The following is a 25,944-nucleotide window of genomic DNA, read 5'->3' as shown; positions in this document are numbered from 1 at the left end:
GCATAAACTAAGTTACCCAAAGGATTTTCAGGGTTTCTTAATATTTGATATCTGTGTATGTTTTGTTGTCGTCTGAGTTTAACTAAAGCGGAAATATGTGTATGAGAGTCATGTTGGGACATCATAAGCTAACAAAAACCATCATATGACATCTCTCGTGTAGTTCTTACTTTACTACCATCTTAAGAAAATGTCATGAGTTAGGAAGACTTTGTAATAGTTATCAAAGGTACCAGGATTATAGTTAAGTACGCCAGACGCGCGTTTCGTCTACATAGACTCGTCAGTGACGCTCATATCAAAATATTATAAAGCCAAACAAGAACAAAGTTGAAGAGCATTGAAGATAAAAAATTCCAAAAAGTAAACCAACCAAGGATTAAGATATGTCGTAAATAAAGAAATCACATAACATAAATTAATATAGATTCAAATGTTAAAAAAAAGTTACATTGAAAAACAATAAAAAAACAAAAATAAAAATAAAAACGAAATAGAGGTTCATTCACCATGATTTTTATTCTTCCTTTTCAAAGATTTTGACACCGATCAGGAAATGTAAAAATAGCACAAAAAATAGAGAAACGAATTTTTCTCTCCATAATTTACCGTATAATGTGTTCAGTACTTTGAACTAGTCTTCAGTATCTGCCGTATAATTATTCTTTTCTATTATAATCCTTATTAAGTATTTTACTTGTCTTTGTGTGTTTTTATCTTTTTCCTAAGTTTTAATTATGTAAGATTTTGTATTTGTTTACTTTTGTTCACATCGTTTAAGGTTTCAGGTGGGATTCCATATGGAATTCATTCACAACTGTTCTAAATTTAAATAACGTCTACACCGTTATATTTTTATTTAAAACGTATGCTGACTCCTACATATCTCTTGCTTCTACATATTGTTGTGTTTTGATAAACCGTTCATAGCATGCAGGTTTTTTTTTTACAAAATATCAGCCTTACGCCTTTGTTTAATCATTTTGATTATACAACTCAGTTTTCCCTGTATTTACACAATGTTATATTTTTAAAAGTCATCCTTATGCATTTATTTTTGTGTTTACAATTTTCCGTAATTAAGATAAAAAACCATATTAAATGGAAATTCATGGATTGATGATTCTACGTTTAGCTAAAATGAAAAAGTGTTTGTATCTGTTTCATTTATACTGGTATTTAGTTTTCAATCAGGGATTATTAGTAATAGTATTTATTCATTGTATGTAGGTGCAATGTTATATAAGTCATGAATCGCTTACAATATAAAAACACCGGTTTCAAAACGCCATCAGTATGAATTCTAAAATATAAATATTAGGTGCAATTGTTTACTTTTAAATTATTAAAGTTATATTTCGGAGTTGGTTAATTGGTTTCAGGTTTTTATACTCACTCTGGAGGCATATCAACAAAACTATTTTAGGACTAGGCGATATACAAGGATTGTCTATAGACATGTTAAGTCGTAAGTCATATTATCGAAAGTCTTCTAAGATAAGGCATGCAAAAATAATTACGTTGCTTCATACTTCCACCTATAGCATGAAGACAGTTGATTTTTTTTCAGGGGTAGACCCTCGAAAATATTTTTTTTTTCACTAAAGGAAATGATTTCACTGTTGTTTTCTTAACTTCTCAACACATTCTATATCCTTTGGGACTACAAAAAAAACACATTAAAAAGTAATTTTAAAATGAAAAATACTAACCTACCATATACGTGTATGCACTTGAGATTTGAACTTTACAATATGACCCTACATCAATATGCAACGGGGCCGATTTGTCTAAGTACTTCAGATATTAATTAATAGCCTGTCAACACTGAAGTTGTGAAAACGAGGATCAAAATTGGCAGGTCTCTAATCTTAAATGACTAGGAAGGCCATTTGTGTCTGTTTAGATTGTCTCTTTCGGTACTTTGGCTTACTCCGACAATAAAAAAATAGTACTGAAAGTAGCGTTAAACACCAAAAATCAATCTATCAACTAATATGGTACGGATAATATAATCTTTACCTTTGAATGATTACCATCATAACGAGATCTATCTTTGGGATCTGTTACACGAAAAGCAGTCGCCTCATCTCCTATAATGTTATCATCTCTTTGTTCATTTGTATCAGCCATTCTTCATTTTCTGAAGAAAACAAATATATCTATAAATATCTAGGGTATCCATATAGGCACAGGACTATGTGTTCAAACTCTTTTATTTAATTTTTTAGTAGCAATAAACAAAAAAACTATATCAATTGGACATGCTTTGATACTATATCTGCCCTTGAATTTTTACTAGATAACGTTTTTGTTCACTTTGGAGATTCCGTATATCGTCAGGTTACCGGAATTCCAATGGGGATTAACTGTTCACCACTTATTGCGGATCTGTTTTTGTACTTCTATGAGTTACAATTTATGACAAAAATCAGTAAAGACCCATCGAAACAACATCTGATAAACAAATTTAATAATACTTTTAGATATTTGAATGCTATTTTGGCTCTCAATAAGGACGACTTCAGTATGTATACTAAAGAAATTTATCCTGTTGAACTTACTTTAAATAAAGCTAATACTAACAATGACCACTGCCCTTTCCTCGATCTTGATATCTATATCACTAATGGAAAGCTTAATACTTAAAGTTATGATAAAAGAGATGATTTTTCATTTCCTATCGTTAATTGTCCATTTTTAGATGGTGACGTTACCTTGTCACCATCTTACGGTGTTTATATATCTCAACTTGTACGATTCGCTCGTGTATGTAACAATGTTTTAGATTTTAACGAGAGACATTTATGTATTATTGAAAAAAATATTACACCAGGGTTTTCGATATCACAAACTAGTCAAAACATTTACTAAATTTTATCATCGGTATAAGGACATCATTCGTAAATATAGCTCAACATGCAGACTTCTTATACGTTCAGGTATTTCACATCCAATTTTTTTATGGAAATATTCTTTATAAAGAACAAAAATGTCCGTATTCACCTCAGAAACTAACAAAACATTTAAATAGACTTATTAGGAAGGGATATAGTTACGATACTGTTGTCAGGTCATTAAAGATTACATATTTTGGCGTTAATATTGTTTCAATTATAGGGTTTTTTGCATCGGAACTAAACACATTTTTTTTTAAACAGTTGTTGGCATGACGCGGGTTATGTTCTTCTCATATATGTTATGATGGTATGATACTAAACCCCTAACGGGAAGGATTGTGTCTGATATTCATATGATGAAATCATAATCTTTCAATCAGTTAAATTGAAGTCTGGAGCTGGCATGTCAGTTAACTTCTTGTAGTCTGTTGTTATTTATGTATTATTGTCATTTTATTTATTTTCTTTTGTTACATTTTCTGACATCAGACTTGGAATTCTCTTGAACTGAATTTTAATGTGCGTATTGTTATGCGTTTACTTTTCTACATTGGCTAGAGGTATTGGGGGAGGGTTGATATATCATAAACATGACTATCCCCGCCGCATTTTTGCGCCTGTCCCAAGTCAGGAGCATTTGGCCTTTGTTGGTCTTGTATTATTTTAATTTTAGTTTCTTGTGTACAATTTGGAGTTTAGTATGGCGTTCATTATCACTGAACTAGTATATATTTGTTTGAAGGCGAGTTGAAGGACGCCTCCGGGTGCGTGAATTTTTCGCTACATTGAAGACCTGTTGGTGAACTTCTGATGTTGTTTTGTCTATGGTCGGGTTGTTGTCTCTTTGACACATTCCCCCTTTCCATTCTCAATTTTATAGATTAAGGCCTCAACTACTTTCCTTACAACAAAAGTAAACCACAGGGAATTGGATAGAGATATGTGATAAACAACTACAATATGTATTAATTGTAAAATGTTTGGGAGAGTTAATATCCTAAACATTTCCTCAGACAAGAAATACGTTAAGAATAAATCAATTATTCCAAGAAAGATTAAAAAAACAATATGATACTGCTGCAAGAATCTAGGAAAAAATCAAAAGAAATCATGTTATTATTTGTCGACTAAAACAAAATAAATAAAAAACAAATTAGATTAAAACGAGCATAAAATCGAAGAAAAGTACACTTTCAACAGGAAGTGAAAAAGAATACCAAACTCTAAGGAAAATTCAAAACGGAAAGTTCCTTATCGGATGGCAAAATAAAAGCTCAAACACGTTTAACTAATTGAACACAACCTGTTTTTAATGCTAGCTAAACTTCTCACTTGTATGACAATCGCATACAATTCAAAACAAACAGACATAACATGTCAAAATGCCAAAAAAGAAAAAAACTAAATATGGACAAAGCACGTAAGCAAAAATGAAAAACAAGAATACAAAAAACTTACATTAGCACAATAACACAATGGTGGGATGTATAAGAACCTATCTACGCCAAAAGTAAATTACCAAACAAAATAGACTTAACAGTCAAGTTATTGCCCCAGCCCTATATCCGAGTCAATAATTTAGGCTTTCTAAGGACTTTTTGTGTGGGTTCATTTAGGAATTTTCCTCAATGCTCTTCTACTTCGAACTTTGTTTGGCATTTTTTCCTTTTTTGGATTCGAGTGTCACTGATGAGTCTTTTTGAGACGAAACGCGCGTCTGGCGTATATATAAAATTTAGTTCAGGTATCTATGATGAGTTTTTTTAGATACCGTACATAAATAATCGTATTTTTTCTTTTATCAAAATGTTAGAATTTAATTCAATAATAATTAAATTCAGTTATTGTAATTATATAACTTGGTATGCCTATTATTGATTTAGATTGACGGTGTGTTCGATTCATTTTATACTGGTCACTTTAATATGCTAATTAGTTTAGCCCGCGAAATGTTAGTCCGTGCAATTTACCTCGTGTGGTTTGGTCATTTGAATTCAAACCTTACACGGAGCTTGACCAAAGCTATAGAATTTAAAACACAGAAGAAAAGATGAGTATTCTTTTTTAGTTTTAGAATTAAGCAACATTTTATAAAAAATAATAGCTCAACAATTTGAACTGTTAATCTGGTTTTTCTTTCTTAAATAATTTTAACTTTGTTAAATGCTTTAAATAGTCGTGAACTTTTTCTTTGGTGTTATAACTGAATTTAAATTCTATCATTGTGTAAATTGTCAATCTTTTCTTGGATATTATTTTATATTTATATTTGTAAATTGAGTAGATGGTTATACTTATTGTGCGAGTTGTTATATCTAATTGTTTAACTGTCTTAATACGCTAATGAACATTTACCATGTTATTTATTCTTAATCCAAATCCAAATCTTGCAGCGCGAAGTAACCGATGAGTAAGCCACATACTAATTTCAACATAAATGTATATATAAATTCTTTAAGTCCTAAATATGCATGAAATAGGTGCCACTGGACATAAAGAAAAACAATCTATGAATCTAGGTATGGCAACGAATGCTATTCACATTCAATGCATTTTGAACTTCAGTCCTGAATGAGATTGGTTTACAGATTTCACTGCATAAATATTGTAACTGATATACAGATGAGTTTACTTTACTTATATACATACAAGAATTTTAATACAGTTATCTGACATAATTATTTGTTTGAAATTTCTGGAATAAGAATATTGTTATATTATTTTCATTGTTTTTCAGTGCAAAAGGTATTTTAGTCCAGTAGAATAATTGTTAAAAGGTTGTTGTTTATCTTTATTTATAAGCATTCACTATACATGCTATATAAGAATACGAATATTTCATTAAATGTTAATGAAAAGGGAACATTCTAAAACTATCATGACAGTACAAAGACAGATGACATATTCCAAAACTTTTCTTGTCTCTCATGGTACAACTGATTTTTATAGTTTGTTCTTATGTTGTACTGTCACAGGTCAAAAGGGGGGGGGGGGGGGTGGATTGGGCGCCTGCTAACATGTTTAACCCCACCATGCACATTCTGTATGTATGTGCCTGTCCAAAGTCAGGAGCCTGTAATTCAGTGGTTTTCGTTTGTAGATGTGTTAAATATTTGTTTTTCGTTCATTTTTTGTACATAAATTAGGCCGTTAGTTTTCTCGTTTGAATTGTTTTACATTTGTCAATTCGGGGCCTTTTATAGCTGACTATGCGGTATGGGCTTTGCCCATTGTTGAAGGCTATACGGTGACCTATAGTTGTTAATTTCTGTATCATTTGGTCTCTTGTGGAGAGTTGTCTCATTGGCAATCATACCACATCTTTTTTATACACACACACAAACATATACATTTGTATATAAAGAGTAATATTTCATATTTTGTTTCTTTACATTCAAATGTTAATAAAGTGTTACTTTACATTTTCAATATACCAACTGATGCTCTGAAAAAAGGAATAAACAAAAATCGTCATGTTCTGTGACTTTGGACGATAGAATTTCATGATAGTGGTTGACATTTAATGCTTTAAGCTTCTATTTTGACCAAAAAACTTAATATGGAGGATTGAAATTGACTAACAAGATGTAAAAGAAGCAAAATAAACAAAAGCTATAACCCAAATGATTAAAAAAAAATATATATACATATATATATTATTAATTTTTAAAGAGGCAACAGTTTTTCCAGAGTAGTATAAAATTACCATTTTGAAAATTTGCTATTTCTTCGTTGTTATTATGTGTATTGATAAAAGTGAAACTGTTTTGAAAATGTCTGACTTCACAATGCCTTTAAAATGAGGTCAAGTTTTCTTAGATCAGTTGATAAAAAAAAAAAAAAAAAAAAAAAAAAAAAAAATCACTTTCCGTACCTAATGAATCATTTCTTTTTGTAAACTTTTGCGAGCCATCAAGGATGTTAGTTGACTATTTAAATATATATACTTTTCGATTTAATTGTTTCATAGTTTTCATGTATTATAGTCGATTATAGGATAGGAATATTTCTCATTAACGAAGGCCACTTCAATTGATATTCGGTAGATACAATAATTATTTTATTTTATGACTTTCGTTATCAATATGATATTATCATTATGAGTATACTTGAAATATCTGCCACTGGACATTGACAGCCACAATCAAGCATTTGCGGCTTTTTCTACTTTGGTTATTGCCATTGTATCTTAATACTAATTAGTCAATGGTAAAAATTGAAATATTTGTATTTCAATATTGATTCAATTGTTTGATTAAGGGATATAACATTGACAAATGATATAATATTTTACTAATGCATTGACTAACATTGTAATTATTTGTTTAAGCCAGTATGCCGAGAGGAAAAGGGGAGAGGGTGCTGCCAAATCGTGCTGTACGTAGGCAAAATCAAATAAAGCTACCGGTAAACAGAAGGCTTCGCCCAAAGAGAGCTGAAATTGTAAGACAAAATATAACCATTCCACAACAGCCGTTAATACCACCACAACAGCCATTAATACCACCACAATAGCCATTAATGCCACCACAACAGCCATTAATGCCACCACAACAGCCATTATTGCCACCACATCAGTTATTGCCACCACATCAGTTATAACCACAACAGCAGTTATTACCACAACAGCAGTTATTACCACAACAGCCGTTTGTACCACTACAGCCAATTCTACAACCACAACTCATTTGAACTTCAAACTTCCTCTGCAGCCCGCTGAACAACACGTTCCTGATCAGGGATGTGTACACCCAGGGCAGCCCACAGCTCGTAATTCTGTACAAAACGGTGAGATTTTAGTTATACCTACTAGTAATGATGTTGATGTGTTTGTACCACAAAAAAAAATTATAAACCAAATATGAAATTTAGAATATGTTGATTTGGCACAATTACTTTACAAAAACATTTTGTTTCAAAAATTGATCAACCGAAAAAAGTGCTCGGTTTTGATGAAGATGGAGACATTTTAATTGACAGAAACAAATATTCAAAAGTAAATCATTATCTAACTTAGGTGAGTGGACTGAAGGGTTTTTAAATTATATGAAAATTTTATTGCAAAGATTCCCGGAATTGGCAAATGAATTGATTAGCTACATGACGATTATAAGGGGGTGTACCTTTTGAGAACGTTTATAAATTTGACATGCATTTCGACTTAGAAAAGCTCTTGATCATATGCGTACATGGGACGGCATTGATGGGCAGCTATGGCTTCAGTTTATTGCAGTAGGCATAAATCATGTTCCACAGACATCCTCTTATACTTCTCACACAGTTATTAGTCCTTGCTACGATTATAATTTTAAGGCCGTTTGTACTCGTATGAATTGTGTATACAGCCATGAATTCAGGTATAAGATGTAGCCAGTTCCATCCTTCGCTGTACTGTACAAATTATTCATATAACAAGAATAATCCTCGAAGTTCTGTAACTTTGGACTATTCTGCTCCTAGGTATTAAAACTACCCTAGGGCACCTGATGCAAACAATTTTGCACCAAGGTATCAGTCCAGTGCTAGAGCAGTCAAACAGGTTTTTGAATACACATGGAAATTTTAACCCAAATACTCGTTTTTCGATAAATAATTAAAGATTTCCCTGTGAGCAGGCAAATGTTCCACGGATGCAATTTAATCATTTCAAATTTTATAATTTTGTTTACAGCTTGCAATCACCGTATGATATTTGGTATTTTTGGTTGTTCCCCTGTTAATACTACGGTTTAAAGGAATATGTTGACTGACTACCCCGTTAAAATGTTGGCAAACTTATTATATAATGGTTTTAAATATGGTTTTCGAGCACATCATACAAGCAAAATATTAAAGTCTGTTTTACAAGATCCAAATTTAGCTTGGAAAAATCATGAGTGAATTGAAATGGTAGAATTGCGGGGCCTTTTTATTATCAACCTAATTCTAATCTACGGGTTTGGAAAATAATTTTAGAAATTATAATGGCATTTCTTATATTTTGAGTGACAAGTGGTTGTCGAGTTCTGTTTTAAATCTCTTCATCGGTAGTGCAAGAGTTATTCAAATACTTGGCTTGCGTATCAAATGGACTAAATTAATTTCAAAACTTTAAACATAAACTAAACCTGTATGACGTATGGCCATGCCCCGTTTCACATTTAGTTAATAGTAGCTGACATGTTTAAAGATGAATATTCTTATTCCACTGGGAATGCGTACCTTTCAGGCATTAGGTTTAATCATAAGATCAATGGTTTATTGGACAACACTCATTCTTTTATTGTTCAAAAGATGCTCAGTGACATAAGCGACACGTCTGTCGTAAGCCTATTACTATTGGTATATTAACTAGACTTTTAGATGCGCTTAATTTAGTTTGTTATTCAGTATATGAAACATGTTTATTCAAAGCTTCATTTTCAGCTAGAATTTTGGGTTTCTTAGTTTTGGAGTAATTGCAAATTCAAATTTTAATGAAAATCTTATTGTAAAACGATCCAAGATATAATTTGATGCTTATTCAGGGTCACTTAAGTTATTATAAAAGTTCCTTCTTAGCAAACAGATCAGCTGGGTAATTCAGTAACGACAATTCTGGAAAAGAATAAACTACTTCAATTTGTCCTGTCCGGTTGATGTCGGACTACATTGCTGAGACACAAAGACGATGGACATTTTCATACACTTTAAAAAAGGTTATGCAAAAACAAACCTAGCATTGTATAGTTGAAACTCTTTATTTCAGGGTACCTGAATGATATTTGGGTAATTGGCTCTTTTATTGTTATAGGAGCTGTCATATTAAGCTTATATGTGCATCGTTTGGATTAGAGATAGTTGGGTGTATTCCTAAATCAGATTCAAGGAGCTCTGAAAATGTTATGTATATATTTTCTTTAAATTTCCTCATTGTTTGGTTTTCCCTTACAATGAATAACATAGCTTAGATGTTGACAGTATTGCATTTTAGCTGAAGTTTATGTTGATGTTGCCACATGAATATCAATTTAATGAAGTTCAAAGTATTGAATTTAAGTTGATATTGAAGTTTTTGATGTTTGTGTTGAAGTTGATAATAATGTTGTAGTTGATAATATTGAAGTTGATAATAATGTTGAAGTTGATAATATTGAAGTTGATAATATTGAAGTTGATAATAATGTTGTAGTTGATGATAATGTTGTAGTTGATAATATTGAAGTTGATAATAATATTGAAGTTGACAATATTGAAGTTGACAATATTGAAGTTGATAATATTGAAGTTGATAATAATGTTGAAGTTGATAATGATGTTGAGTTGATAATGATGTTGAAATTGATTATGATGTTGATAATGACATCGAAGTTGATAATGATGTTGAAGTTGATTGATGTTGATTCTTGCTGTTAAATTTGTCATGCGGTAAATTTTATGGCGGATTACAAGTTGTGCAACTAGTTACTCAACTTGTAATTTTGGCGGAATTTACTTTAAGCTGCTATGGACTACCCAGTGGCTCCTGATATAACTTTGTTACTGCTGGATCGCCCTTCAGTAATTCAATCGTCATCAAGTTTTGATTGACAAGTTGATTGTGTTTCTTTCTTGCAATAAATGCCATGACAAATTTACAGCCAAATAAAACATAATTTCTTTAGTGATTTTGATTTATAGTTTATTCGTTGGATTCATTAATTACATCATGAGGTCAAACAATGAGAATACAGATTTAAACAATACAAGTACACTTACATTTTATCTAGGCCCCCCTTTCAATCTATGTGTATATATATATATATACAATAATAGAATTTAATTCAATAATAATTAAATTCAGTTATTGTAATTATATAACTTGGTATGCCTATTATTGATTTAGATTGACGGTGTGTTCGATTCATTTTATACTGGTCACTTTAATATGCTAATTAGTTTAGCCCGCGAAATGTTAGTCCGTGCAATTTACCTCGTGTGGTTTGGTCATTTGAATTCAAACCTTACACGGAGCTTGACCAAAGCTATAGAATTTACCCGCCCTCCCTTTTCCCCATTATGAATATTTTCTGCTGCTTTTCATTTATCGTTTCAGTTTTGGAAGAATGATTATAGAACCAGCGTCATGGCATATATAACAGACTGAGTTTGGAGCTTTTTTGTATTGTGAATGGACAGGCGGAATTTACTTTAAGCTGCTATGGACTACCCAGTGGCTCCTGATATAACTTTGTTACTGCTGGATCGCCCTTCAGTAATTCAATCGTCATCAAGTTTTGATTGACAAGTTGATTGTGTTTCTTTCTTGCAATAAATGCCATGACAAATTTACAGCCAAATAAAACATAATTTCTTTAGTGATTTTGATTTATAGTTTATTCGTTGGATTCATTAATTACATCATGAGGTCAAACAATGAGAATACAGATTTAAACAATACAAGTACACTTACATTTTATCTAGGCCCCCCTTTCAATCTATGTGTATATATATATATATACAATAAATTCTTTCTTAAAGTAACTATACGATCTGAATCGAATATAACAAAATTAGTCGATGTAACATCATACCATACCTAGTCTGACAATCTAAAAAATGATTTTAATATCTCATTATTTTGTTATTTTGTCTGAGAATATATATATATTTTTTTTCTAAAATTATATTATTTTATAAAAGTCAGTTCACCTGCATATTGTTTCAAGGAAATGTCTATTAGATTAACTAACATTTTGTTTGCAGTGAAAGAGGGATATCATTTAAACTATGATACTGATTACTACTGTAGCCATATGTGTATTTTATGATCAGTTTAAGAAAACTTTTAATCTAGGTCCTTCCTAAAAAAATCCCTTCAAACCTCTTAAGTTTTCTACCCTTTAAACAACCATGCCACATAGAAAATTAAAAACACATCTTTAAAGAAATAATCCCAAAAAGACTACCATAAGCTGCAAATGTGTTGTTTTTAACTACTGTTAGCCATATAGTTATCACCTACAGGCTCTATCGCTCACTTTGTTCTATGTGCATATTAAATAAAGGAAACACATTATAGACAAGAATTTAATTCATGACAAATTTCTCTATTTTGTAATGACTCTTATGGGCCATAACTCTGGAAGGGGTCAACTGATAATTTTGATCATGTTGAAAATTTCATGGCAGATAGATCTTGACCTGATGAAAACATTTACTAATCCTCATATTTGCTCTAAAAGCTTAGGCATAAGAGAATATAGACAAAGAAACTGCATCTCACCCCAATATTCTATTTTCATCTTGGTTTATCTACAGTCTATTATTATCTATTATAATATTCAAGATAATAACCAAAAACTGCAAAATTTCCTTTAAATAAGCAAAACATAAACGGGTTGTTTGTTGTGTCTGCAAATATCAGGACAGATAGGTCTTGACCTGATGAACATATTTACCCCATGTCAGATTGCTCTAAATGCCCGAGTTTCAGATATATAAGCCAAAAACTGCATTTACCTCCATGTTTATTAAGCTATGGCGACCATCTTGGTTGATGGACGGGTGTAATCGGATACATTGTTTTAATAAGATACCATAAGGATGCTTTACATCAAGTTTGGTTTACTTTTGTCCAGTAGATTCAGAGAAGATTTTTTGTAAAAGTTAACTGACGACTGCAGATGAGAAAATCTTTTGGGTCAAGTGGGTTAAAAATGAACCCCAATCGATATTAAAACATGCCACACCGAGGAACACGTAATCAGTATCACAGAGTTTCTCATAGACAATTTATTCGTTAAATCTGAGAGATAACATTTTCTAGTACTGAGCAGAGCGATATTGACGAAAGGAAGAACGATAAATATTCTGTGTCAACGTCGTCAACTTCACAAATAATACAAGGAGGGCTTGAGATAAAGATGCTAGTTCTGCGTTTTGTATCATTTTATTTACTTTTCATTTGTTCCGTTGATTGATACAGTCTTGCATTTGGTAAGATCAGGTTTGAGTCCGTTCATGTGTCTTTGAGGATCCCAACACGGATATTTTCTTTTTTCGTTTTTAATTTTCTTAAAACCAAACAAGAAAAATTCTTTGATTCATACTTTTATTTATTTCATAAACAGAACGAAAATTGAAAACGAAACCTCTTCCGTTTTTGGTATGTTTTTTGTTCAGACTGCTATCAAATACATATGTAAGCAACATATTTCGAAACAATATATTCAGTTATACACAATCTACAAAAATATACTAAAAAACAATTAGCAGACTTTTTATGATACTTGTTGCCTATTAATGATGATTTTTGACTCTTATAATTTGTCATATTTGCATGAAAACATTGTTTATCCTTATAAAAAAAACATAGGGCAAAGTTTTAATAAATAAGACATATGGATTTAAGATCGTGTGTAAGCAAAACAATGTTATACATTTTAACCCAATGTCCTCAGTTGTAGCATACTGCGATACAGGACAGTGCGCTAACTTATAGTGTGTAACAGTTGTAATTATGCACAAATATAAATGTACATAAAGTTTGTACATGTAATCGATATCTATCAAATATTTTCGGTTATCAGTATGTTGAGAACCTCTTTACATATTGACATAAAATATGACACTATGTATATCTATGGTTTGTATTATAACTGTAATATTACGTTACCAACATTGTAGAGTAGAATCCCGGGTTGAAATTTTTTTATAAATACGACCATTAAGATATTTTCCAGCTCATTTCACTCAAAATCATAACGTTTCAGTATACATTTAACTTACCATAATTTTTTATCGTAAAATTTTATGATTTCTACTTGTAATTGTGTATCTATATGTGACATGAGACAAATCATAATAATCAAATGACTATACTTATAAAATATGTCATGGAACTATGTTTGTGCATACAAAGGTCTGCAAGTTTTATGTTTCAAACATGATTATGTGGTTCATCAGTTGGGGAACAAAAGGGTAGAACGATTATGCTATTTTCGCCATTCTAGATCTCTAAAATAAAGAAAACTACCTTTTGATGGTGCCCAAGTATGTACGATGACCAAGGATGGAAGGTGGAGAATCAAGCCTTACTCGGCTAGTTTAGGAAATTTCAAAACTTATACAAATAAAAAGTTTGTCATTTTTGTAAACAAAATTACATTAACTCACTTGAACTTGGTGCATAATCTAAATATGCCATTGAACTTCAGTACATGCATCTGATTTGCAATATTAGATTACTACTGAATTAACATAGTTACAAGGTTGGACAACATAGTTGTCTTTTTGACACTATACATCAAATACTTTTTACTTACTGCTATTTTTTTCCGGAATTAAAAATATCCAAAACAACATTATCCTAATACAGTAAAGGGTACCATATAGATTGCAAACCTAGCAATTTTCTCATTAAGAAAACGGTTGTTCAATGAATCATATTCTATTGTGCAGTGGTAAAAAGAAAACTACATATACTTCCTGGTAATGACAATGCATATGATAAATAAGGTAAATAAGATAAAACTACTACATGTATCAACATGGACCAGGTGCAATTCAAGATAATGTCACCTCTATTCTCAGAACAATTAAACGTTCAATGGAATAGTAAATATCAACAAAACGGAATAAATAGTTGATAATTATTTGTCTAAAAATGACCAAGTCAGATAAGTAATAAGTTAGTATCTGTTGTTTTTTATTACTTATCATAAACAATGAGGTAGATGATAAAAAAGTGAAACAATTGATTATACGACTGTCATACAAGTAAGTGGGAGGTTTTACTAGCTATAAAACTAGTTTCAACGCACTATTTTCTTTGGAAAAGGTCTGTACCGAGTCAGAAATTTGATATAGTTTTTTTTCAGTTTTTTTCGGACTTTCCTTGTATAAATTTACCTCAGAGTTCGTAATATTTATTATACTTTTCTATTTGATAAAGCAACATAAATACCGACTAAAGGAAAGAACGATATATCAGAATATATTCACTTACTAAAAATCGCTGATACTTTTAATAATCACAAGAGACTTTTCATACTAGTGTATCTGTATATCTACTAGTATCCCTATTTTTCATATCTGTGTAAGAAACTTTATCTTACAATATTTCAATACACGATTATTAGTGGTGTTAGGTCCATTTCTTAAAAACAATGCGTTTTTGCGGAAAAATCTGAAAGGTTTCAACAGTCGAAAAACGATTGAAATAAATTCTTAAACCACATTTCAAGCGAAAACGTTGTAACCGTTGGCATTTGTTTTTGTATAGAACAATGTAAGTAGGTTCTTAATAAAAACGGCATTGACGACTTGATCACTATAATAGGCCACTAGTCTTAATACCGCATGTTAAGATAGTCGGTAAGTTAAATTCGTTTCATATTGTGCTAGTAACCTAATACGATATATACGGGGTCAGTAAATTCCGTATGGGGATTCCAGCTTAGCTTTCACCCCATATGGGTGGAATTTACGGACATATAAATGGTATTAAGTAACTACCACACTATGTAACTAATAGTCTTTGGAGTATTTTTAGAAGAAGTTTACGATGGGAGAAAGAAGATAATAAGAAATTGTGATTTTAAAAAGTTTCTTGATTAATAAATAATGCAAGTTAGAATTTGTTTCAGATCAAAAATGAATTGTTTTCCTATCATTTCTTTGTTAGAACAAGACAAAAGAAAATTGTGTGATTTAAAAAAAGATACAATAAAATATTTGAAAAAGAGAGGGATTGTTTTCTGTTCTGTAGAAAATGATGGATTGAACCTGGTTTTATAGCGCAAAACCTCTCACTTGTATGACAGTCGCATCAAATTTCATTATATTGACAACGATGCGTGAACAAAACAGACATACTAGGTAAAATTGGCAAAATAGGGGTACGTCAGTCATTACCGTGTCACAATCTCAATCATAACAAAAACAAACAAATATTTAACAAATAGCACAAAAAGCACATACCAAATTTAACAACCACGTTTATTGCTTACTTATTTTTGTATTTAATTTATGTTCGTTTAATCAACCAATAAGGGATTAAAATATTCGATCAATGAAAAAAAAACCAAAATGATATACAAAAATGCTTAAGAATTTCTGTTCTGTGTGTATTTACCATATTATCCATCTTATTAGTCATGCATTTTTTATGAACAGTCAAGAAACCTGAACTAGTTTATTTTTTAATTACAAATTATGCACCTCATTTAAGGCTCCAAGCTATTATAATTCCGAAATTATACATAATTTACCTTAGATAGCCCATATAGCTATTAGCTGGCAATGACACATTTTTTGTCCTTATTCCGTATATAATAATGATCGATAAATTCAAGGTACATAAGGTATAAAAATCGACACAAGAAATGTGGTATGACAGGCAATTGGACCACTGTTCAGAAGAGACCTAATGAAAAAAGCAACTATTGGTCACGGCTTTAAAAATCAAAACTCGTATCATTTCAAAAGATATAAAAGGCCCAAAAAAAACCATTTATAAATATTTCAAACGAAAACACCAACGACTATAACATACATGTTTTCGAGCGCTTAACCTCCCAAATAACCAAAGACAAAGGTTTAAAGCACAGCATAATATCCTATAATATTAAGTTAAGGATGTACTTAGGTGAGGTTTTGGAAAAAGTGTCGAATGTTCGTAATCCTCAGTGTTTTTCCATACGATACAAGGTAAAATATTTTGTCCCATAACACCTATTTATCTTTTAACATAAGACTTAAATAGCTCATAAAAGGTCAAATTTAGGACAGATTCTTGATTTTCTTTTTGTTTGATCTGAGACCGAAATTATACCAATGGAAATACTAATACTCTTTTAACAAAAACATCCCCCTCATTCCAAAAAAACTAACCCAACTAATAAAAAATCAAGTAGTAATTTGGTCTTAGGGTCAACCAGAACTGATTATTAACCCCGTTTCCATGACTAAAATCAACTCGTCCAAATCCATTGAAGTTTGTATAAAAACGCAATAAGCAATTTGAGAAAAAAAAATTACCGTGTACAAAACCAAACTATAATTATCGACAGGATGTAGAACCGTTTGTCTACACATCCATTTTTGAGAAATATTAAAACAATTACGCGTACTAAATTATAATCCTGGTACCTTTGATAACTATTTACGAAAATATAAATTCTGATACTCTAGTATTTGAATATCAAGTATACTTTGATGTACAATTTTCTTTCAGTGCAAAAACAAAGTAACAGATAATTAGAGATTAATGTTACGGTATTTGCATTCAAAAAATTATATTGTTTCTGTAAATCCGTTGTTTTCTTCTTATAGTTGAGGTGTTTCCCTCGGGTTTGGTTTGTGACCCGGATTTGTTTTCGCTTAAACGATTTATGACCATTTAACATCAGTATACTACTGTTCCCTTTATTAACAGCATATGCAGTGAAAATGTACTGTATATACACTGATAAACAGAATTGATATTGTTTTGCTCTTGTGATAAGACAGGAAAGAAGATATTTATTTAATTAATTCTGCATAAATAGCATTATAGTATTTGTTAGTGTTAGAAGTTTGACTAATATTATTTCTAAAGCTATAATCTGACTGTTTTATTATCAGAACAGTCTAATTTACTTTATTCACGCAAACAATTAGAATTTGATTTCCCAAACATTTTGATATTTTCACAATCCCCTTTCATTCGTTCCCGTTTACCAGATGATTATAGCCAATGTTAGTTCACATGATATATAAATATGAAACTAGATCCTTTTGTAATTTTTTCGAAGAACATTATATAGGCCATATCACAAATTTTAGTAAAACTTTGTATACAACGTTGGCTCGTTGAACTATAATTAAAAATAAAAAAACCTGCATTTATTTCTTTTAGTAGATTAGATTGTATAGAAAGCATATTACCTGGATATTAAGATAAATAAAATTTAGCCTATATTTCAAACCCTGTCAATGTTACGTACAAAGCTAATCGATAAATTATTTGATGATTTTATTGCAATGTCGTGTGCAGTTTGCTTATTTTATCTAGAATGTATATGATGTGACATGTAGACGAATTTGTATCAATAATAACAAATACAGCTTTGATTTCAACATGTTTTATTCTTTATCTACATCCATTAAAATCAAATAACTACAATAAAGATATCATAAAAATGTACAACGATTTTGATAAACAATATATTTGTTGGTATTTACAATTAAACTTGAGCCCTATTAACAATTGTAAATCACATATCATAGTTTACACAATCAGATATTGCACATTCTAAAAAGACCATTGTCAAACCTTTATTTATAATCAAAAGTTAAATAAATCGAGATCATATATACAAGCAAACACATATTACTTCATGATTAGTATATATTTTACAATCACAATCACACAATCATAGATACAAGCTATGTTCGATTTTAAGTTAACCAACATTTTAACCATAAATCCGTTACAACTAAATAAACATATATACTTGCATTGATCAGGAGGTTGTTAAAGGATAGTACATGTGATAGCCATATTTACTAAAACAGAATTGAACAATGACGTTTGTGTTATCAAAATAACAAAATGCAAGAGAAACATTAATAGCTTTTATTCAAACATTCGACATCCCAAAACTGCATTGGTCCCCGTTCTTTTCACATGGAGAGTTTGAGGAAAATGCTGAATAAACCCTAAACCGTTTGCGCAAATAATACATATACAACCTTTTATCATATTTCACGACATCAACATTCCTTACATGTATTTTATCTCTTTTCGCTATTTACCATAAATGCACAGCATTTACCTTGAAGATATTGTCAACTTTTCTTCTTACCGCACCTGAATTCAGATTGTTTTCTGGAATTATTCTATAAATGATTATGCTAAGTGAGATCAAAAATGAATTATATATTTTTTTACGAAACATATAGTTGATAATATATATCAATCTCAATAACTTGGAAAGCAATTTATGGAATGAAATAAACGACAAATCTAGTCATGATAACGTTATAAGTTGTATTTGTTTGTGGGGGAGGGGTGGTAGTGTTGAAAACTCAGGTCTATTGTTATTGAAAAGAAGCTACTTTGACAGGTCCAATTGTCAGGCATATGGTTTATTCCCAGAAAAAACCCAAATAAGCACACATATAATAAAAATAAAATACTTTTTCGATTGAAATGTGTAATACACAAGAAGCTAAAGCTATAGGTAGACTTCCAATTACCATTCAATTATATAAGTGAACACTCTTTATAATACGAGATAAAAAGTCTAATATAAATGTTATGATTGTTTTCGCCTCTTTGTATGGTTAATAACGTGAACGTATACAAAAAACAACGTGTGTATTATGTTGTTTTTGTTTTATCCTTCTTTAAACACACAATATGACATGGCGGCTTAGGAACAAACAAAAAATAATTAGAAATAAAAAGTCACATATCAGCTGACTTTAGTCAATACATAACGTGTTTAATCAGGAATTGCATAAGGGAAGTTCGATTGTTGAACATTGAACGTAAAGAAAAAAAAAGATTTTTGCGAGTAAAGCAAGAAAACTATTCGGACAATAATTTTTATCAATAAACTTGAAGTCAATAAAAAATCATAAACGAATAGACTAACTATTGTTACGTAATTGTCTTGAAAATACATTATTTGCCAGAAGCAAACATTTTCGTCGGGTATAAGTCGCGGTCTCAGGGACAATATACTTGAATTTGAAAATTGATAAGGGCTACCTATTTATTTGAAATAAATCCATTTGTCTTTAAGTTAAACAAACTACTTTTTTGTAACGTTACTTACGTACATGTTTTTAATATTTCCTATTTCTTTTTTAAGAGAATGTGGCTTCACTTTTGGGCTATTTCGTGGCGGCGAGTTTTTATCTATTACCGGAGTGCCCGCAGAAAATCGCCGACCTTAGATGGAAAAACTGACAATACTAGTGAATTAAGAGTTGAGTGAACCCGCACGAGCGGGGTTCGAACTCACAACATCAGTGTTGACTGACTAGTAATTACAATAGTAGAACAACTAAGACCACTTGGCCACTCAGGCCCCTCGAACTTGTTTAAAATAAAGGATGATATAACATAATCATAACTTAACTTTCATCTAGAAATTGATTTGTATCGATTGAGAACAAAATTTTAGGACAAAAGTGATGATTTCAGAACTTTCTTTTTCTATGTAACAACATTCCAGCAGCATATACGTATCAACTTGAAAATATACACTCAATTTAACATAAACGTTTATCGAAAGCTTTTATATGAACACGTCATCTTCTCATTGGATACAGATTTCTTGTTTTCAAAAATCCATGCCCCAAATGGAGAGACAACTTTGACGATCGAGATGGAAATCAACCCGAGCTATGTTCAACTCCAATATATGAAATTGAAAAGGTAGAAAGTCAACTTGCAATAATTGGAATATCAATGGCATACCCGTAATTACACAAATAAATGGCAGCAATTATATTATAATGTGGCATTGCTGGCTGGTGTAAATTTAACGATAAACACTCAAATAAAAATATTTTCTGAAAAATAATAGATTACGTGCAGATAAAATATCGAAATCAGAATGCAACACATTGCCTTAAATTTTTGGATTCTACTTTGGATAAGGTTAACGGACAGACAGTCTTACTGAAGGCAAATAAAACCCTCTTTCTGATATTTATTGTTGATGTTGATATAAACATAATACGCGACTGATTTTAAATAAAAATTGCAGCATTGAAGACGAGGTAAATTTGTGGAACGTTTACGAAAAAAAGTTTATACATCTGAACAAAACAATGTAGGAAAACAAAATTATTAAAAAATGACTGCGAAAAGCAAACTGAAAAGTTTATATTTTGCTTCATTAGAAATGAATCTTCAATAATGTGTTCAAACCGATTTTTAAGCAGATGAATGAGAATTTATGTTTATGTCAAGAGATATTTTATTGCAAGCTGTAAGAAATATTTCTGTATCAGTTTATTAAGAATAAAATTATTAACGGAGTTATTATCTATACAATAGTGACATATTTACTGACAAGGCGATTAACATTTCGTTATCGACCCTTTGTAGATTCGCTTTGCCAACAGAGAGGAAAATTTACAAGACAGTGATTATCATTTCTTTTTTCTAAAGTCGTACTCACAGTTTACACGTTTCATTGAAATTATTGTGTTTTAATCACTTCAATGGTAAAATAATGTGTTTTATTTTTATTTATCTATTGTCAAATAAAGACACTGTTTAACAATAAAAAAAACCAACATGAACTAAAAAAAAAAAAAAACCAACACAACTTTAGAAACACAATTATTCAAAGTGCTTTTTTTCACATTTTCAATTTATATATTTATTAATTTACTTTTTTATGTATAATAGAGATCGATTAAGATGTTTATTATATTATTCTTTATCTATTACAATATTAAGAATTAAAATCATATGCGTTTTATCTCTTAATTTAGCCGAATGTGAATTTTTGATACAGTCAAAAACAAGCAGCCATTAATATTTGGTTATTTATAAAGTCAATTTGCAGATATTTATTTTTTTACAGATAAACGTTATAAAAGGTTTTGTGTTGACAACCTATCGATATATACAAATTAGAAAAAAAACCTTATTTTGCTTTAGGAAACCCTGACAATCAATAAAACCCTGTAAACGACTTAATGTCATTACATTCAAATGAAACCGTACACACGTTTTGCGTTGACCATTTAAGGAGATAAAATGAAGTCCCGCTAAATTTGATAGACCTTACAGTGAAAAAGGTTCACGGAAACACAGTGTATGCATTTCATATAGCAGATATATTCTATTCAGATGTTAGCATTGAACACACTGTTGTTATAACACTTCTGTAAGGGACACAATACGGACGGATAATATAAGCAGTTTGTCAGCTCATATGTGTGACTTGACACAAATATTATATATATTTCACATAATTTTGTCATAACAATTACATTTTAAATATTTCTTACTACCTGTCTGGAAAAGTGACGTATATATCCTCGTGTGAATAAAAGAATCTTGTAATTAAAATTTCAGCAAGATTTCTTTGATAGTTTTTCACAATTGCCTTCCCATTGACAATTTCAGAAATTGTACCTCGTCTAGCTCTTTAATCCATATGACTTACATTAACATTCCACGAAAGCTTTAAATATAGTTATATTATGATCACCAACAGGCAAACCAAAAGTCACGTATTTCATTATAGATGCTTTTTGCTTGTTGATCTGGCATTTCCAATCCAAACGCTTTGGTATGTTTTGAACTTATGTTGTTGATAATGATATGAGATTATTGCGCCATCCTGGAAACAATTGGTAAATTGTTTTTCCATCTAATGGTCATGGAATATGTTATTCTTGGCTTCTCAATTGACAATCTGAGACTGTATTTTACTAGCAAATTACACATAAAATACAAATTCCTCCCTGTCATATGCATTCTTGCTGTTAACTTGCATTTCTTCTTAGCCAAATGTATAACAATATAATGACAAGGACACCAACAGTTAGGATAATACAAACAATTAATATTGCTTTTGCGGGAAACATCACGGAAGTTTTCTGTTTCTCTGGATTTTCTGTAAATACAAAAAGATACAGCACTAAGGTACAATAAATTCAAACGTTTATCCCTTTGACCAGTTATCAAAGAACATATGTTGCACTCGCACATCAGTAGCATATATTTGTTTTGCTTTTTTTATGATTTGCATACAATCTTTTTTGTTCAGTCAACGACATTTCAATTATAATTTAGCCTAAAGGTGCATGTTTAAGTGGTATTGTTTTTGAACATGTATTTAATTCCCTTTCGCCATGGAACAAGAACCCCATGCACTAATGTGGTTTGAGGGAAGGATTGCAACTGCCGGCTGTATATTTGGCTGGCGTTTCGTTAATTCATATTCCTGAAAGGGAGCCGGAACGGGTATGTCTACAAGGTAAGGCACATTTTGCTATGCATGCATCACACGACATGGAAATCCACTGGACTATTCATGTAAAGATAAGAGACCGCGAAAAGATGTAGCTGGTCAGTTTAGACAAACCTAACATCGCATTGGTCAACCAATTCGTATTGGTTACCGTAAAACTTCTACTGTCGATTCCAATCGTTCTACCTTATAACCTTGTTCGGTCAGGTTTTGTTAAAGAAGAACACCCCTGTAAATGAAGTCCGTAAAGTATGAATATGCATCATAGCGTATTAATTGAGATATGTAAACACGACTTGATTGGACAGAGGTATGTTACTGCTAAAACAAGAATGTGTCCGCAGTACACGGATGCCCCATCCGCAATTTAATTTTCTATGTTCAGTGGACCGTGAAAATGGGGAAAAATCTCTAATTTGGCAATGCAATTACAAAGATCATATGACAGGAAACATCTGTACTAAGTTTAAAGTTGATTGGACTACAACTTCATCAAAAACTTTCTCGACCAAAAGCTTTAACCTGAAGTGGGACAGACGGACGAACGGACGGAAGAACGGACGAACGAAAGAACGAACGGACAAACGAACAGACGGACGCACAGAGCAGAAACCATAATGCCCATTAATGAGGCATAAAATTGAAGTTGGGATATTGAAAGTTGAAACCTCTAACTTTGTCATATATTTTAGTCTTAAGTCGTCCATCTGTTTCAATATCGAGGCAAGGATTTAAATATGAAGTCAACCTTTACGTTTATCCACGGGGCGTCGTCTTATCTCTACTGGGCGTCGTCTGAGCTCTACGGACTGTATACATTTGCATTCGTTTTTGGTTAGATTGGTGAAATTAAATCGGTTTTGTCACCACTTGTTGAAGTTAAGATATCCTTTATAAAGACGGTAGTTGCATTGTCATAGTCCTTTTGTTAAGAATAGACCAAAGGAGACACAGATGGATTTGTCATTGTCTTAAATTGTGAAGTTGGTTTAGTTGGAATCTTAATTTTTATGAGAAATTCAAGTTCTTTGTTAGACAAGCTATCAAAGGCCACTGGAAGACTAAATGTGAGACATAAAAATGAGACCGGCAACGGTCAAACTAATAACCCTATCAGCGGCAGTTACACATTTTGTTCTGGCACTTTATTATTTGAATTTATGTTGATATAACTAAAGTAGGTTTAAATCCTTGGCAGTGCTCCATTAAGGACCGTTAACGTAAACAAAACATATTGAAATGAGATAAACACTAGAGGCTCACAGCCTGTGTCGCTCATCTGTATCTACTGTTGTTTCCGAAATAATGTGAATTTAGATACCCTAATAATAATAGAGACCAAGATTGGCCCAGTAGTTGAATAAAAAGCAGGTCATCCCATTAGAGTCTAACAATAATTTCTGAAGACGGCTTATTATTCTTGAAATTAGTTTTCCAGTTGTGACCATTTGAAATAGTTTATTATACAAGTTTCCCTTCTATAGTAATCTATGTTCTACTTTTTTCATGATGGCCATGTTGAAAATACTGTCTAATTTTATTTCTATTTTGCTCAGTAGATTATGTGGAGAAGATTTTAGTCAAAGATTAAAAATGTTTACGAACAATTTACTATAATGGACAATAACTCGTTAAGGGGTCAATTGTCCTTTCGGTTTTATTAAGTATTTGTAGATCGTACTTCACTGAACAATATTGCTGTTTACAGTTTATTTTTATCTATAATAATATTTAAGATAATTACCGAAAAACTGCAAAATTTCCTTAAATTTACCAAATGAGGGGTAGCAACCCAACAACAGGTTGTCTGATTCTTCTGATAAAGTCTGGACTGGTATATCTCAACCTGATCAATATTTTACCCCATGCCGGATTCGCTTTTACGGCTATAAACTGTTACTTGAAGGAAGAGAGTTGTCTCACTGGCACTCATACCTTATCGTCATATATCTATTTAAGTTCAGAGATATAAGCCCAAAAATGCATTATACCCCGATGATCTATTTTTAGCAATGTCGGCCATGTTGGTTGCAGGCGGGGTCATTGGAAACATTTTAAAAACTTAACATCCTAATGATGATTGTGTTCAAGTTTGGTTAAATTTAGCCCAGAAGCTTCAGAGAAGATTTTTGTAAAAAAAAAAAAAACGAGGGACGGCAGACGACGACGGACGACGGACGCAAATTGATGAGAATAGTTTACTTAGCCTTTCATGCCAAATGAGCAAAAAAAGACAATTATTTTTAAGTGCTCAACTATCCTTCAACCAGGGACAGGGATGTACAGAACAGCATTTGAACTTTAATAATATGTTGTAACGTTGATGCATACCTTTGTCTACTTGGAAGGCGTTCCGTCCATGAATAACGTCAATATCTGAACAGTTTCGTTGATGTTCTAATAATTCTACAAAATAAGACATTCATACGTTGTACTTTTATCATTTATATGAAGGATAATAGATCTTTATATAATCTTCAGTTTTGTTTCGGATATTATTGTTATTGCATTGTAAAACGAGTTGTACTTTGTATCATGTTTACAGCTTGTATTAAATAACATACACTTATATACAATTTGTTTGGTCCATCACAGTATTATAAGATCTTAACCATTTTACCTCAAAAGAAAACACATCTTTGAATATGCTTAATTTTTACAGGAATACGATGTTAGCTATCGTTTTTGTTAAATCGCTTTTGTCTCGCGTATAAATTGGAACAAGGGAACAACAATCGGTAAATAAATCAAGAAACTATCAAATTCCTTTCAGGAAAACTACGTTTATGTATGATAAAATTATAATACAGTATTGCAATATCACAAATACAAACAAATCAATAATATTTCGTTTCAAAGAATGCATACATTTGCTGATAACAAACTTAAGTTACATTAAGGTTCCCGTATATCAAACAAAATACCAAAGTTAGAAAGGTTACTCAAGTGAACATTTAACTAGATTGAACGGACGAACAAAAAAAAACCAATATCTTCGAATATTAGGACGTTATGTACAAGTAACCATCAACACTCTGTGAAAATCTATAATTTTTTTAGATTTAAATTGGAAAAAGGTCTTTAATGAAATTTTATATATCTTTTAAAACCCG

General features: G+C 31.2%; 3 protein-coding genes across 7 annotated transcripts in view; all 3 read right to left on the bottom strand.

Annotated features, from left to right (window-relative positions):
* Positions 1–25,944, bottom strand: part of LOC139488104 (uncharacterized) — a 185,271-nt gene that overhangs the window by 114,755 nt on the left and 44,572 nt on the right. The gene's annotated exons all lie outside the window — the stretch shown is intronic.
* LOC139488102 (uncharacterized) overlaps positions 1–25,944 on the bottom strand; it is an 83,323-nt gene that overhangs the window by 31,475 nt on the left and 25,904 nt on the right. For 2 of the 4 annotated variants that reach the window (XM_071273486.1, XM_071273489.1), the window contains exons 1-2: positions 14,165–14,304; positions 2,023–2,143 (exon numbers count right to left, since the gene is read on the bottom strand). In XM_071273486.1, the coding sequence (XP_071129587.1) occupies positions 2,023–2,133 (111 nt within the window). In that variant the 5' untranslated portion in view covers positions 2,134–2,143; positions 14,165–14,304. Of the gene's footprint in view, positions 1–2,022; positions 2,144–14,164; positions 14,305–25,944 lie in introns of those variants that run through there. The other 2 variants (XM_071273487.1, XM_071273488.1) reach the window with 1 other exon arrangement.
* The window catches only part of LOC139488106 (uncharacterized), a 39,046-nt gene continuing 31,051 nt past the window's right edge, over positions 17,950–25,944 (bottom strand). For both annotated transcript variants that reach the window (XM_071273496.1, XM_071273495.1), the window contains exons 10-11: positions 25,163–25,237; positions 17,950–22,474 (exon numbers count right to left, since the gene is read on the bottom strand). In XM_071273496.1, coding sequence (XP_071129597.1) covers positions 22,344–22,474; positions 25,163–25,237 — 206 coding nt within the window. In that variant the 3' untranslated portion in view covers positions 17,950–22,343. The remainder of the gene's footprint in view (positions 22,475–25,162; positions 25,238–25,944) is intronic.

This window comes from Mytilus edulis, chromosome 9, assembly GCF_963676685.1.
Source record: "Mytilus edulis chromosome 9, xbMytEdul2.2, whole genome shotgun sequence".
Lineage (NCBI taxonomy): Eukaryota > Metazoa > Mollusca > Bivalvia > Mytilida > Mytilidae > Mytilus > Mytilus edulis.
This window is presented reverse-complemented; position numbering and strand designations above follow the sequence as displayed.